This window comes from Hyperolius riggenbachi, chromosome 8 (assembly GCF_040937935.1).
Source record: "Hyperolius riggenbachi isolate aHypRig1 chromosome 8, aHypRig1.pri, whole genome shotgun sequence".
Taxonomy (NCBI): Eukaryota; Metazoa; Chordata; class Amphibia; order Anura; family Hyperoliidae; genus Hyperolius; species Hyperolius riggenbachi.
The window spans coordinates 109,813,226-109,827,288 of record NC_090653.1 but is presented as its reverse complement, the minus strand read 5'-3'; the positions used below and the strand labels follow the sequence as shown (position 1 = coordinate 109,827,288).

General features: G+C 46.3%; 1 protein-coding gene across 1 annotated transcript in view; it reads right to left on the bottom strand.

Moving 5' to 3' along the window:
- The window catches only part of F9 (coagulation factor IX), a 113,272-nt gene extending 100,741 nt beyond the window's left edge, over positions 1–12,531 (bottom strand). Inside the window, exon 1 of the mRNA XM_068251000.1 lies at positions 12,445–12,531. Coding sequence (XP_068107101.1) covers positions 12,445–12,511 — 67 coding nt within the window. The 5' untranslated portion in view covers positions 12,512–12,531. The remainder of the gene's footprint in view (positions 1–12,444) is intronic.
- Positions 12,532–14,063: the final 1,532 nt, after the last annotated feature.

Sequence of the window (14,063 nt, the reverse complement as noted above, 5' to 3'; positions counted from 1 at the left end):
TAAAACGGGGGGGGGGAGTGCTATTCCTCCTAATCTATCGGTAACAGCCTTGAATCACTTCAATTACTTTTTGAGCACAAGGGTGATGTGGTAAGGCGTTACTTGCTATGAGGGCTCCCCTCTTTGTTTATGCTTCTCTCTAAGGTCTGTGGAGGTTACAAGTGGATCTTAATAGAACGCCAGGCAGGTTAATACTGACAGGTTCTCTTTACTCTCACGGCCTTAGTTATCTCCTCTCTCTTTAAGACCGTGTACTTGTAATGAGGCAGCAGCAGGCTGAACGCGGACGTTTGTTCGCGTCCGCATCAGCAGCGCAACCGCCCGCATGGTCGCATGCGGAACGCGGAGAAACGTCCACGTCCGCAGCGGTAGCACGTTCCACCGTTCAGTCGCAGACCTCTCGGCGTACTCCACGTCGAGGCTGCACTCCTGGAACACCTTCACAGGCCTCATGGCATGCTGCTCGCCAAGACACCTCTCATGACAGTCTGGACCCCGTAGGGGCCGCGCGCGTGTGCAGTAGAGCCTTTTATACTCTTAGAAAGAGAGTCAGCTGACCAGCTGGTCAGCTGACCTCAGCAAGGTCCTTGAGCTGTGCTGCAAGGTCCTTGAGCCACGTTGTGATTGGTTGAATGGCTGGGCGGGCTGTTTGAGTCCAGCACAGTATAAAAGCAGGCATTCTGTCAGTTGCAAGTTGTCTGCAGTCAGCGAATACTTGTGTGTTAGCACTCAGACCCTAGTCAGATCCCAAAGTGTGCTAGAACCAGCTGGAGCTGGGGATCCACACTTAGCCAGATTCTGTTGATAGCCTAAAGTACTAATTGCATTGTATATTGTGTATGACCTTTTGCCTGTTACCTCATTATTCTCTTGTCTCCTGATTTTGTACCTCGCCAGCCCGTACCGTTACCGACTATTGGCTTGGCTTCTGACTTCCCTTGTGTTTCTCGATTCTGTACCTCTGCTCATCTGATTTCCCGTTGCTGACCTTGGCTTGACCTCTGATCTTGATTTCTGTCTGACGATTCGGTACTTCTCTGCCAGTTCTGATACCGAACCGTTTTCCGTTTGACTTCGCCCCCTTTAGTGGGTTTCCACTAAAGGGTTTACTTTGCTGAGTTCTTCTTGCGGGGAACTCAGTAACTCCTCAGCATATCATTACTGTTGAGGAACGCAATTCTGCGTTCTTATCCTAGTCGCAGAATCGCACACACTGCCCTTCCTTCCAGAGGTCACCTTCCCTCTGAGTTAACGTCAGTGTGGTGGGTTTTCCACAAGTTATCTGTTCCTTGTGTTTTCCAGAGTACGCATAAATATTTGTATTGTTGGTGATGCCGCAGATCACCATATAATCAAATATATCTGTATTACTAGTGATACTGCGGATCACTAATAATCAGAAAACTCTGAAGTGTATGCACCAATCACCACATTACAGTACTGCAGACCAGTAAAAGTAACATGGAGGGAGTTGCCGAGCAGTTGCAGACTTTAACTGCAGCAGTCGATGAGCTTAGAAACACCGTTGCTGCTCAGCAGGTCCAGATCAACCAGCTGACTGAGGCCTTTCAGAAACTACCGGCACCACTTAATATTCTACCCTCCCCAGCCAGTAGCGAGCCTAAGATGGCTCTTCCTGAAAGATTTTCTGGTTCTCGGTCCGACTTCAGTAATTTCAAAAATCGTTGTTTAGCCTATTTTCAGATGAGGCCCATGTCATCTGGTTCTGAGGTACAGAGAGTAACATTAATTAAAACTTTGTTACAAGGGGATTCTCAGACATGGGCTTTCAGCTTACCTGAGGGTCACACTGCCTTATCTTCTGTGTCCGAGTTTTTCAAGAACATGGCCATCATATATGAGGATCCTGATTTAGCCGGCACTGCCGAGCGTAAACTCCGAAGCCTAAAGCAAGGCAATCGTATGGTTGAGGAGTACGCTGCCGAGTTTAGAAGGTGGGCGGTCTCAGCGAGGTGGGATCAGTTCACTCTTCTAGACACATACATGACCGGTCTCTCTGAGTCTATTATTGATGTCATGATAAGCCACCCTGAGCCCAAAGATGTAGATGCAGCTATTGCCTTATCGGTTAAAATCGATAGACGCATTCGTTATCATAAAAAGGGCAGGTCATCTGTGCTAGTTAGAGCGCCCTCTACTGTTGGTTCCCCTGAGGTTCCAGAGGAGGAGCCAATGCAGTTGGGGCACGGACGACTCTCAGTCGCTGAGAAAGCTAGGAGAAGGAAGGAGGGTCTGTGTCTATATTGTGGGGAAAGGGGTCATCGAGTGCAGAACTGCAGTAAGAAGGCGGAAAACTTGTCCGCTTAGGGATGGTTGGAGGTACCACCCTAAGCGAGCCAGTTCTACCTCCATGTCAGAATAAAATCTTGCTGCCCTGTTCTCTTCATTGGGAGAACAGTGACTTCCTTACCTCTGCATTTGTTGACTCTGGGTCAGCTGCCAACTTCATTGACAGAGACCTTGCTTTAAACTTTAACATTCCCATTCTTCCCATACAAAGACACATCTATGTTACAGCAATCGATGACTCTCCTTTACAGAACAAGACACCTCTTTGTCAAACTCCGCCGCTCACACTTCAGGTTGGAGTATTGCACACTGAGGTCATCCAGTTCTATGTTCTAAAGATGGCCACCTCATCCGTCATACTGGGGCTACCATGGTTGAAGAAGCATTCCCCTCAAATAGACTGGAAAGAGGGTCAATTATCTGCCTGGTCCCCCTATTGTCAGGAGAATTGTCTGAAATCTATTTCTGTGTGTGCTTCAGAGGTCCAGGTCCAGGGGGTCCCATCTCAGTACACTGATTTTTCCGATGTATTTTGTCCTCGATCTGCTGACAGGTTGCCTCCACATAGACCCTATGACTGCCCCATTGAATTGAGACCGGGTACACTGCCTCCTAGGGGTCGTTTGTACAACCTCTCCAGCCCTGAAAAGGTTGCAATGAAAGATTACATCAAGGAGAACTTGGAGAAGGGATTTATCCGCGCCTCCAAGTCTCCTGCGGGTGCAGGTTTCTTTTTTGTTAAAAAAAAGGATGGTGGTCTTCGCCCCTGCATAGACTACAGGCAGCTAAACAAAATCACCATAAAAAATCGATACCCTCTTCCACTCATTGATGACCTGTTTACTCAGATTACTGAGGCCTGTGTTTTTTCAAAATTAGACTTGAGGGGGGCATACAATCTTATTCGGATTAGAGAGGGCGACGAGTGGAAGACCGCATTTAACACTCCTGACGGTCACTATGAGTATTTAGTTATGCCCTTTGGATTGTGCAATGCCCCAGCTGTCTTTCAGGAGTTTGTAAATGATATTTTCAGAGATGTGTCTGGCAGGTTCACAGTGGTCTATCTGGATGATATTCTAATTTTTTCAAAAAATTTACAGGAACACAGGCAGCATGTAAAATTTGTGTTACAGAAGCTCAGGGAGAACCAGTTATATGCTAAACTGGAGAAATGCCTCTTCGAGGTGAAAGAGGTGGCATTTTTAGGGTATATCATTTCCACCTCTGGACTGGCAATGGATCCAAGAAAAGTCTCAGCAGTTTTGGATTGGCCGCAACCTTCAGGCCTCAAAGCCCTGCAGAGATTTTTAGGCTTTGCTAACTATTATAGGCGGTTTATTAAGGGGTACTCTTCAGTTGTCGCCCCCATGACCCAGTTGACCAAGAAAGGCGCTGATGCGACTAACTGGTCACCAGAAGCCATTGAGGCCTTTCAATCATTAAAAAGATCTTTTTGTTCCGCCCCCATATTGCGTCATGTTGACGTCACCCGCCCCTTCATAGTAGAGGTAGATGCATCGGAGGTTGGGGTTGGGGCAGTCCTCTCGCAAGCTTTTGGACCCGATAATAAGGTTCATCCTTGTGCATTCTTTTCAAGAAAGTTTGCACCGGCAGAGAGGAATTATGATGTGGGGAACCGGGAATTGTTGGCTGTTAAGTTAGCTCTAGAGGAGTGGCGTCATTGGTTGGAGGGGGCAGAATTTCCCTTTACTGTTTATACTGACCATAAGAACCTTGAATACATTGAGAAGGCCAAAAGATTAACACCCAGGCAGGCGAGATGGGCACTTTTTTTTTCCCGGTTTGATTTTATCATAACCTATAAGCCTGGGGATAAGAATGTTAAGGCTGACGCCTTATCCAGGTGTTTTGAATCTGAATCTGCCCTACCAGCCACCCCTGTCAATATTCTACCTGAAAGGTATTTTCTGGCAGCCACGGAGATCTCCGAAGACTTGTCAAAATCGCTTATTGCATGCTAGTCCAATGTTCCCAATGGAAAACCTGAGGGACTTCTGTACGTCCCTATTCGTTTTCGGGAACGGGTGCTCCAGATGTTTCATGAACATAAGAATGTGGGACATCCAGGTATTGCCAGAACCCAGGAACTCTTGAATAGGGCAGTCTGGTGGCCTTCTTACATGTCTGATTGTGAGGAATTTGTTAAGTCCTGCTCTGTCTGTGCCAGGAGTAAGTCCTCCAGGAAAGCTCCAGCAGGCTCTCTTCAGCCCCTGCCTTCTCCACAGGTTCCATGGTCTCACATTTCCATGGATTTTGTGGGTGAGCTGCCTGAATCTGAAGGTAACACTGTCATCTGGGTTGTTACGGACAGATTTAGTAAAATGGCACATTTCGTTGCTCTGTCTGGGTTTCCATCTGCCCAAAAATTGGCAGATTTGTTTATTAATAACATCTTTAAGTTACATGGAATTCCGGTGGATATTGTATCTGATAGGGGGGTACAATTTGTGTCAAAATTCTGGAGGGCCTTTTGTAAGGATCTGGGGATTTCTTTATCATTTTCTTCAGGTTACCATCCCCAGACTAATGGGCAGACGGAGAGGATCAATCAGTCCATGGAGCAATTTCTTAGATGTTACATAGCAGATGCACAACATCTCTGGACAAGATTCCTTCCATTTGCCGAATTTGCCCACAATAACCTGAAAAACGCATCCTCTGGTTATTCTCCCTTTCAGATTGTCAATGGGAAGTGTCCCAAGTTTACGTCACTTCCAGTCAAGGAGTCACCTCTTCCAGCTCTCCAGGAATGGCAGGGGACTTTCAGAGAGATCTGGGGGAAGGTCAGAGATAATTTGGACAAAGCTTTTTCTGTTCAAAAGAAATTTGCTGATAGAAAACGTTCCACTGAGTGGAACTTTATTCCAGGAGATTATGTTTGGGTCTCTACTAGACACATTCCTCTCAGGCAACCATCAGCAAAATTAGGTCCTCGCTTTATCGGGCCTTTTCCTATAGAGAGTAGGATCAATGAGGTCACCTACAGGGTAAAATTACCAACTAATATGAGATGTGGCAGGACTTATCATGTTTCTTTATTGAAGCCTGCGGTAAGGGTAGATTCTACTCCCCCTGCTCCTGTGGTAGTGGATGGGGAATTGGAATATGAAGTCCAGGACATTTTAGATTCCCGTTTTTCACGCAACAAGCTCCAGTATCTGGTGCACTGGAAGGGGTACGGGCCAGAGGAGAGGTCATGGGTTCCCCTTCGAGATCTTCATGCTGAGGAGAAAAGGAGGAGATTTCATGAGTTGTATCCTGGGAAACCGGGTGAGGCACGCCCGGAGGTCATGCCTGAAAGGGGGGGTACTGTAATGAGGCAGCAGCAGGCTGAACGCGGACGTTTGTTCGCGTCCGCATCAGCAGCGCAACCGCCCGCATGGTCGCATGCGGAACGCGGAGAAACGTCCACGTCCGCAGCGGTAGCACGTTCCACCGTTCAGTCGCAGACCTCTCGGCGTACTCCACGTCGAGGCTGCACTCCTGGAACACCTTCACAGGCCTCATGGCATGCTGCTCGCCAAGACACCTCTCATGACAGTCTGGACCCCGTAGGGGCCGCGCGCGTGTGCAGTAGAGCCTTTTATACTCTTAGAAAGAGAGTCAGCTGACCAGCTGGTCAGCTGACCTCAGCAAGGTCCTTGAGCTGTGCTGCAAGGTCCTTGAGCCACGTTGTGATTGGTTGAATGGCTGGGCGGGCTGTTTGAGTCCAGCACAGTATAAAAGCAGGCATTCTGTCAGTTGCAAGTTGTCTGCAGTCAGCGAATACTTGTGTGTTAGCACTCAGACCCTAGTCAGATCCCAAAGTGTGCTAGAACCAGCTGGAGCTGGGGATCCACACTTAGCCAGATTCTGTTGATAGCCTAAAGTACTAATTGCATTGTATATTGTGTATGACCTTTTGCCTGTTACCTCATTATTCTCTTGTCTCCTGATTTTGTACCTCGCCAGCCCGTACCGTTACCGACTATTGGCTTGGCTTCTGACTTCCCTTGTGTTTCTCGATTCTGTACCTCTGCTCATCTGATTTCCCGTTGCTGACCTTGGCTTGACCTCTGATCTTGATTTCTGTCTGACGATTCGGTACTTCTCTGCCAGTTCTGATACCGAACCGTTTTCCGTTTGACTTCGCCCCCTTTAGTGGGTTTCCACTAAAGGGTTTACTTTGCTGAGTTCTTCTTGCGGGGAACTCAGTAACTCCTCAGCATATCATTACTGTTGAGGAACGCAATTCTGCGTTCTTATCCTAGTCGCAGAATCGCACACACTGCCCTTCCTTCCAGAGGTCACCTTCCCTCTGAGTTAACGTCAGTGTGGTGGGTTTTCCACAAGTTATCTGTTCCTTGTGTTTTCCAGAGTACGCATAAATATTTGTATTGTTGGTGATGCCGCAGATCACCATATAATCAAATATATCTGTATTACTAGTGATACTGCGGATCACTAATAATCAGAAAACTCTGAAGTGTATGCACCAATCACCACATTACAGTACTCAGGTAACATGCATGAATCACACTTTGGTTCACTCCTTGGGCTTGATTCACAAAAGAGTGCTAACTGTTAGCACGGCCGTTTTAGCGCGAATTTTTGCATTGCGCGCGATCACAAATTTTCATGCGAAACGATAACGTTTTTGCGCACAAACGTGAATTTTTCGTGCGAAATCTATATCTTTTTTGCGCAAAAATTCACGTTTGCGAGTGAAAATGTTATCGTTTTGCGTGAAAATTCGCGATCGCGCTAACAGTTAGCACTTTTTTGTGAATCAAGCCCCTTGCCTCAGTGTCTTAGCAACATTATAGAACACATCAACTGAAGAAAATATATGAAGTTTAAACTCTTGACAGAAATGGACTTGACAGGAAGAATGTCTCTACACCAGGACTTAATGCGAGCAGGGGGCTGTGTCAGCTCTGCGGGGATCCTTATGGAGGCTGTTAATGTCTCTTAGTGACAGCAAGGCCTGTACACTCAATAAACTTCAAACAGTCAGCAGCAGATTCTCTCACTTTATCTGGGCAGCTCTATCTGCATCCATCTGAAAATGGCGCCTGTGAATAATGGCGCACAGTGTTGCCGCTAATCCGTTTGCCGCTTATCGCTATTTAACGTTAAAGCCTTATTGTTATTTAGCGTTAAAGCCTTATTGTTATTTAGCGTTAACACACAGAACCCTCTCTGTACCTATCCCTAACCCCTAACCCCCCCCCCCCCGGTGGTGCCTAACCCTAACCACCCCCCTGGTGGTGCCTAACCCTAAGACCCCCTGGTGGTGTATATTGTACTGTAACTATACCTAACCCCACTCTCACACAGAACCCTCCCTGTACCTACCCCTAACCCCTAGACCCCCTTGGTGGTGCCTAACCCTAAGACCCCCCCAGTGGTGCCTAACCCTAAGACTCCCCTGGTGGTGCCTAACCCTAAGACCCCCCTGGTGGTGCCTAACCCTAAGACCCCCCTGGTGGTGCCTAACCCTAACCACCCCCTGGTGGTGCCTAACCCTAAGACCCCCTGTTGGTGCCTAACCCTAAGACCCCCCCTGGTGGTGCCTAACACTAAGACCCCCCCTGGTGGTTCCTAACCCTAAGACCTCCCTGGTGGTGCCTAACCCTAACCTTGACAGTGTTACATTAAATCCATTCACCGTTTTGAAGTTAAATAACATTTGCAGTTTGGCTTATGTAGGGCGCTATTGATAAATAACGTTAGTGTGTGCCATTATTGATAAATAACGTTAGTGTGTGCCACTATTGATAAATAACGTTAGTGTGTGCCGTTTTTTCTTCTTTTTTCCCTGTGCGCCATTATAATGCAGTACTAACGATAAATAGCGATAAGCGTATCTTTTTAATGCGGCGCCATTTTAATGCATAGGCGCTGTGCGCCATTATTCACTGATCCCGCTCTATCTTGCATTCACAACTGAATTAGTATCACAATGTCTGTTTCTTCAAAACTCCATCACATAGGCAGTCTCTAGTAACGCCACTTTTGAACAGCATAGGTCTCTTCAGTAATCCGGATTGCCATCTCTCTATCTCAGCAACCCCCACTGAACACGGACTTCTTTTTGAACACAACACTGTGGCTTGTAGTTAGCCCTTAGGCCTATACTCATCTGTACTGCTGGAGTCTGTATTTCGGGGCTAGCTTGGATTTGGTCTGTCTGCCACCTCTGGCCTCCGGTAACTGTCTGCCTGCTACCGCTGTCCTTACTTGCTCTGGTGTAGTCTCTGCATGGCCACCGGGTCCCCTCTTAGCCTCCTTTCTCTCGTTGCCTCCTGACTTCTCTCTGTGCCCCGCTCTGCCTCACTCTCTGGCGTGCTCTGACTGGCTTCAGTCAGTTCCCTCCGGCTAAGTCTCTCCTGCCCTGCCCCTCCGCGCCTGTGCTGTAGTATCTGACAGGCCGAGCAGGGCTTCTGGAAAGTTCCACTGCTCTGTGTACTCTGGGTTGCCTAGCAACAGTCTATGCAACCATTTCAGCACTTCCACTCTTCTTCCATGTGCCCTTTTAGTTCCACAAGCTGACATCTAAGGCTAAACTCAGCCTTAGATGTTAGTCACCACACACATAGAAATACACTAGCAAAATCTTGTCACTCTTTTAGGTGGTTACACTATTCCACCTCCAGGTCGACATGGATAGTGGGGAATTATGTAATTCGGCTTCCAGCTATTGCTGGAAGACGAATTACAATGTTTTAAAAGTAACTTCAGCTCCGTCTTCTGACAGCGCCAAAGCTACTGACTGTGTGCCGCTATAGCTGTAATTCCTATTACGGTCTATAGTGGCGCCGGCTGAGCCCAAATCTCTTGAGATATAATCCATGTGCTCGCTTTCATCCTATATATAAAAATATGGTATATCTCTCGTAAAGGTGGCCATGTATCAAACAATGTATTTTTTTTCCCTTTATATTGCAATGATACATTTTATATTTTCAATTCTGTTTTCATTGATTGTATTGTTTAAAAAATAAAAATAAAACCAAACCAGCATACGCTATTCATTTTTTTTTCTAAAAATCAATCAATTTTCCACCATAGCGAATATTAAATGAAAAAATAGTAAAAAATGAAAAAAGAATTGGGGAAATTTGATTAGGAAAGCAAAAAAAAGATAAAAAAATAAAAAATGCAATTGAACATTTGGTAGAATATGTCCATCTTTAGACCCTGCACACCAGGAAGACCCACGTCAACATGCATGCAGTCATACATGACCAAAATGTATCATGTATGATTGCATGCTTGTGCAGGGGCACCCCAACAGGGGTGTACAGGGAATCAACACCAATTAAGCCAGCAGATGTTTAATTTGGAATATTAGGGCACTTTGACCTTTGTCTGTGTTTTGCGTGTAATAAAGTTTTGATACTAGTTTGATATCTAATTATTCACAGGAGGAAGCCTGGCTGGATAACGAATTGGCGCTGGTAGATAATGAAATCTTTAAACAGACGGAATATGATAACGAAAAGATAAACATTAAAAATTATTACATAATTCAACAATACAACAATAACAATAATATTTATATAGCGCTTTTCTTCCTTGGGACTCAAGGGAGCTTAACCTAACCATACTCACACACAGAACCCTCCCCTGGTGGTCCCTAACCCCCCCCCCCTGTGGTGTCTAACACTGACCCCCCCTCCCCCGGTAGTGGCTAACCATAACCCCCCCCCCCCCGGTGGTGCCTAACCACCTCCTCACCCCCCCTTAGGTGTTGCCTTACCCTAACCACCCCCTGGGAATTGCCTAACCCTTAGACCCCCCTAACCCTAAACACTCCCCCTGCAGAAACCGTCATATGCCTGGTGGATTGTCTCAACCAAGTGCAGGCTGAGACCATTGTTCTCCTACTCTTCCTACCCACTACATGGTGCATTGCGCAGTCGGTCCTCCTCCTCCCCTGCCAAGCAACAGGCTACAGATTTGTCTATACAGATTTGGCCCTTAACAGACACTTGAGGGATCGAGTCCCAATTCCTAGAAATGCTATCTTGACATGTCAGGTGCAGCGGACAAGTCTGAACAAAAGTTCTGTTCTGTGGATGGTGAAAGCGCATTCCCTCTCTCCATACACAGCATCACCCTTGGTAATGTGAACCCAGCCCGAGCAACTTGTTTACCGTATATACTCGGATATAAGTCGACTTCGTGTATAAGTCGACCCCACTATTTGACCCTCTTAAGCTGGAATTTTTTAATAACTCAAGTATAAGTCTATCTAGCAAAGTTAATGGCTGCACAGTAGACTTGAAGCCTTGCACAAGACATAATGAAAACATAGAGAAATGCAAACTGTATGTATTAAGAGAGTTTAGCCTGTCTAATCCCTACTCATCTGTGTCTAATAACAAGTTGTAATTTGATCTCTTCTCTGTGTCACCTGACAAGGCAGATAAACTCATTTGAAAGCACAGGATGTTAACAATATGCCTGCTTCCATGAAAGCAGGAAGTAGACACACTACAGCTGATACAAATTCTGCAATTCATCTGCAAACAAAAGGCATTTTTCTTTTAAAGGATATCATGCTATTGCATATCTTTTAGAGCAGAGAGAAAGATCTGAGATCAGGTCTGCTTTAAACAATAAACCCTTCCCAGAGCCCCAGCAGCCAGCATCTCTCTATCCCTCCCCACAGTGCTAAATCACCTGCAACACACTGAAAATCCCCCCTCCCTCCCAGCACAACTCTGTAATGTTATGCGCTGGGAAGGCAGCTTCTTTCTGTCCCCTTCCCCGCAATGCTAAACTATTTTGTGCTTCCATCCTCTCTCCCCCCCCTCTGTGCGATCACAGTGAGCACTGCAGCAGAAGCCAACACTTACAGTTCGATTGCCAGCGCTGAATCCTCTATACACTCTCCATTCATGCCGCTCTCTGTCCAATAGTACAGCTCCGGTTCCTGATGTCATGTGACTTCATGTGTCATGTGACATCGGGAGTCGCGCTGTACTATTGGACAGAGAGCGGAAAGGAGGGAGTATAGAGGATACCGCACTGTCAATGAAGCTTTATCGCCGGTGTCCTGTCATGAAAAGCTGCTTGCATCAGGGATAGGCAGGTCAGGACAGTGATCGGTGGCTGGAACAGAAGGATTTTTAGAGCAGCTTCTACTCCCGCAGCGGTTGTAGGAGCCGCTCTAAATCCCTCCGTTCCAGCCACCGATCACTGTCCTCACCTGCCTATCCCTGATGCAAGCAGCATTTCATGACAGGACACCGGCGATTTAATCTCCGCCCCCCGCCATTCTCATCATTGTCCCATGCCCATCTAATTGCTGCTCCTCCCTGAAGTGTCAGCACATACAGCGAGTGCCAGGGAGAGAGCTGTATTATTCATTTTAATGGGGAAAAGTGAGCGGCTCCTACCCCGGCAGCCGCCGGAGCATCACATGCTCAGCGGGGACCAGCATTCTCAGCTGCCGCCTGAGAGAATAAGTAATGAGCGGGGGTTAGTCCATTCTCCTGCTTGCAGGGGGGCACAGCATTGTGGCATCTTGGAATCATAGAGCAGGGGGATAAAATCCGCTTGGCTAGCAGCACTAGTGGGATCATACTGCAGCAGATGCAGAGCAGAGGGGTCAATTGATACTCAGCTACAAGTCAGAAATTTAGGTCTGACACGAGTATAAGTCGACCCCCCTACTTTACAAAAGTAGATCAGACCTAAATTTCTCGACTTATAGCCGAGCATCGCAATAAATTCATGTAGCCAGCATATAGTCATTACAAAAAGAATGAGGTTGGTACAGTTTTATGGTACACCTTCTAGCAGGTTATGTACCAGGCAACTGATTAGTTGCCTACATTGGCAACTGCCTTGCAGAGACCACTGTTTCATGCAGATCATATTTTCCATAGCCTGATTACATACACTGCCTAAAAATACTCCTGCTTATGTTGGTACAGAACACTGTGTCAACCTGGAAAATAGTCTTGGTTTAAATATTTAATACATTTCTAAAGATTGCACTGTTGTGCTTCACAATACAACAGAATGTTCCATCTGACCAGAATATCCATCTACATGCTACTTCAGGAAGGTTCCGAGAATAAGGAACACATTATAAGGGAATTAGGAGCAACAAACCTGCTTTTTCCGCCCCACAGAAATAGCCCAGGAGAAAAATAATGAGGATGTTCGCAACAGTCGCCATCTTCTCTCCCCCGATGCACTTTAAATAGGAAATGAAAGACCAGTGCTAGAGCAGAATCAATAATTCCAGAGTCCAACCACACAGTTTACTTTTGTTTTACAACTAGTGTAGCATTGGGAACATCTTTTGGAAAAAAACCGGTGTTCACTAAATACCCATGACTCACTTATAGACAGAGTTCTGCAGAACTGTTTACTAACTAGATGCTCTCCTTGCCCTCCTGGTATCCTAGCAGTTTTACGCTAAGGGCTTGTTAACAATATGAGCGAGTGCTGATTTTTTTTTTTTTTTTTTTTTTTAAGCGCTGGCAATTTTGCAAACGCTCTAAAAGCGCTTGTGCAATGATTTCTTACGAGAGTGTTCACATTTGAGCATTTGAATTATTTTAAAATTGCAAACACACTACCTGTACCATTTTCTGAACGTTTTGGCTCAATGGATGGTATAGGGAAATCGCAACGCGCTTAAAAAGGCGCTTTGTATTGCAATTTCCAGAGCGCTTTGAACGCATTCATTTTCTGATTTCAGGAAATGAAAAAACAATCAATCCGCAAAAGTGCTTAGAAAAGCACTTTTCTAAGCCGAAATCGCCCTGAAAGCGATTGTAGAAGCGTTTTCAAAATCACCCCTTCATTTGCCAGCACTTATAATGTGAGGTTCTCAGATGACGGGTTGGTGTTTTTGACGTTACTTAGTTTTCCTTCTGTCCTGTGCAAGAGTTCAGGTCCACTTAAAGTGAACCTTAAGCCACATAAAAGAGTTTTACTCACCTGGGGCTTCCCTCAGCCCCCTGCAGCTGTCTGGTGGCCTTGCCGTGTCCCTCCGATCCTCTTGGACCCACCGGCGACCACTTCCATAGAGGTCTGCTATAGCAACATAGAGGGTGCTATTGTGGCTGGGAACGCGAAGAATCACTCGCATTCCCAGCCTGTCGGGTCTTGACGGTGAAACCGGAAATGGTCGCCGGCGGGTCCAGGAGGATCGGAGCGAGGCTGCGAGGGCACCGGACAGCTGCAGGGGGCTGAGGGAAGCCCCAGGTGAGTAAAACATTTTTTTTATTTGACTTAAGGTTCACTTTAAGTGCTCTAACCACCACTGGACTCCAAAGATTATAAAACACTCAACCCCCCTGGATTTTAACCAGTGGTAGTAAGAGCACTTAAGTGGACCTGAACTCTTGCACAGGACAGAAGGGTAACCTGGAGAAATGCACCCTATATGTATTTAGAGAGTTTAGCCTAATTTACCCTCATCTGTGACTAAGCACAAGTGTAATTTGATCGCTCAGCCGTGTCAGCTGGCTGCCTCTAGAGAGCAGCTAATTTGTAAACACAGGATGGTAACCCTGTGTTTGCTTCCATGAAAGCAGGAAGTAAACACACTGCAGATTTATTGCAGGATTTATATCAGCTGTAGCAAATGTTTTTTTCTTTTAAAGGTTAATATGCCGTTGTTTATCTTTTAGAGCAGAGAGGAAGTTCTGATTTCAGGTCTGCTTTAACTTCACAGGAACATTTAAAGCCCAGGATTTTTAACCCTTACAGTGAGCGAA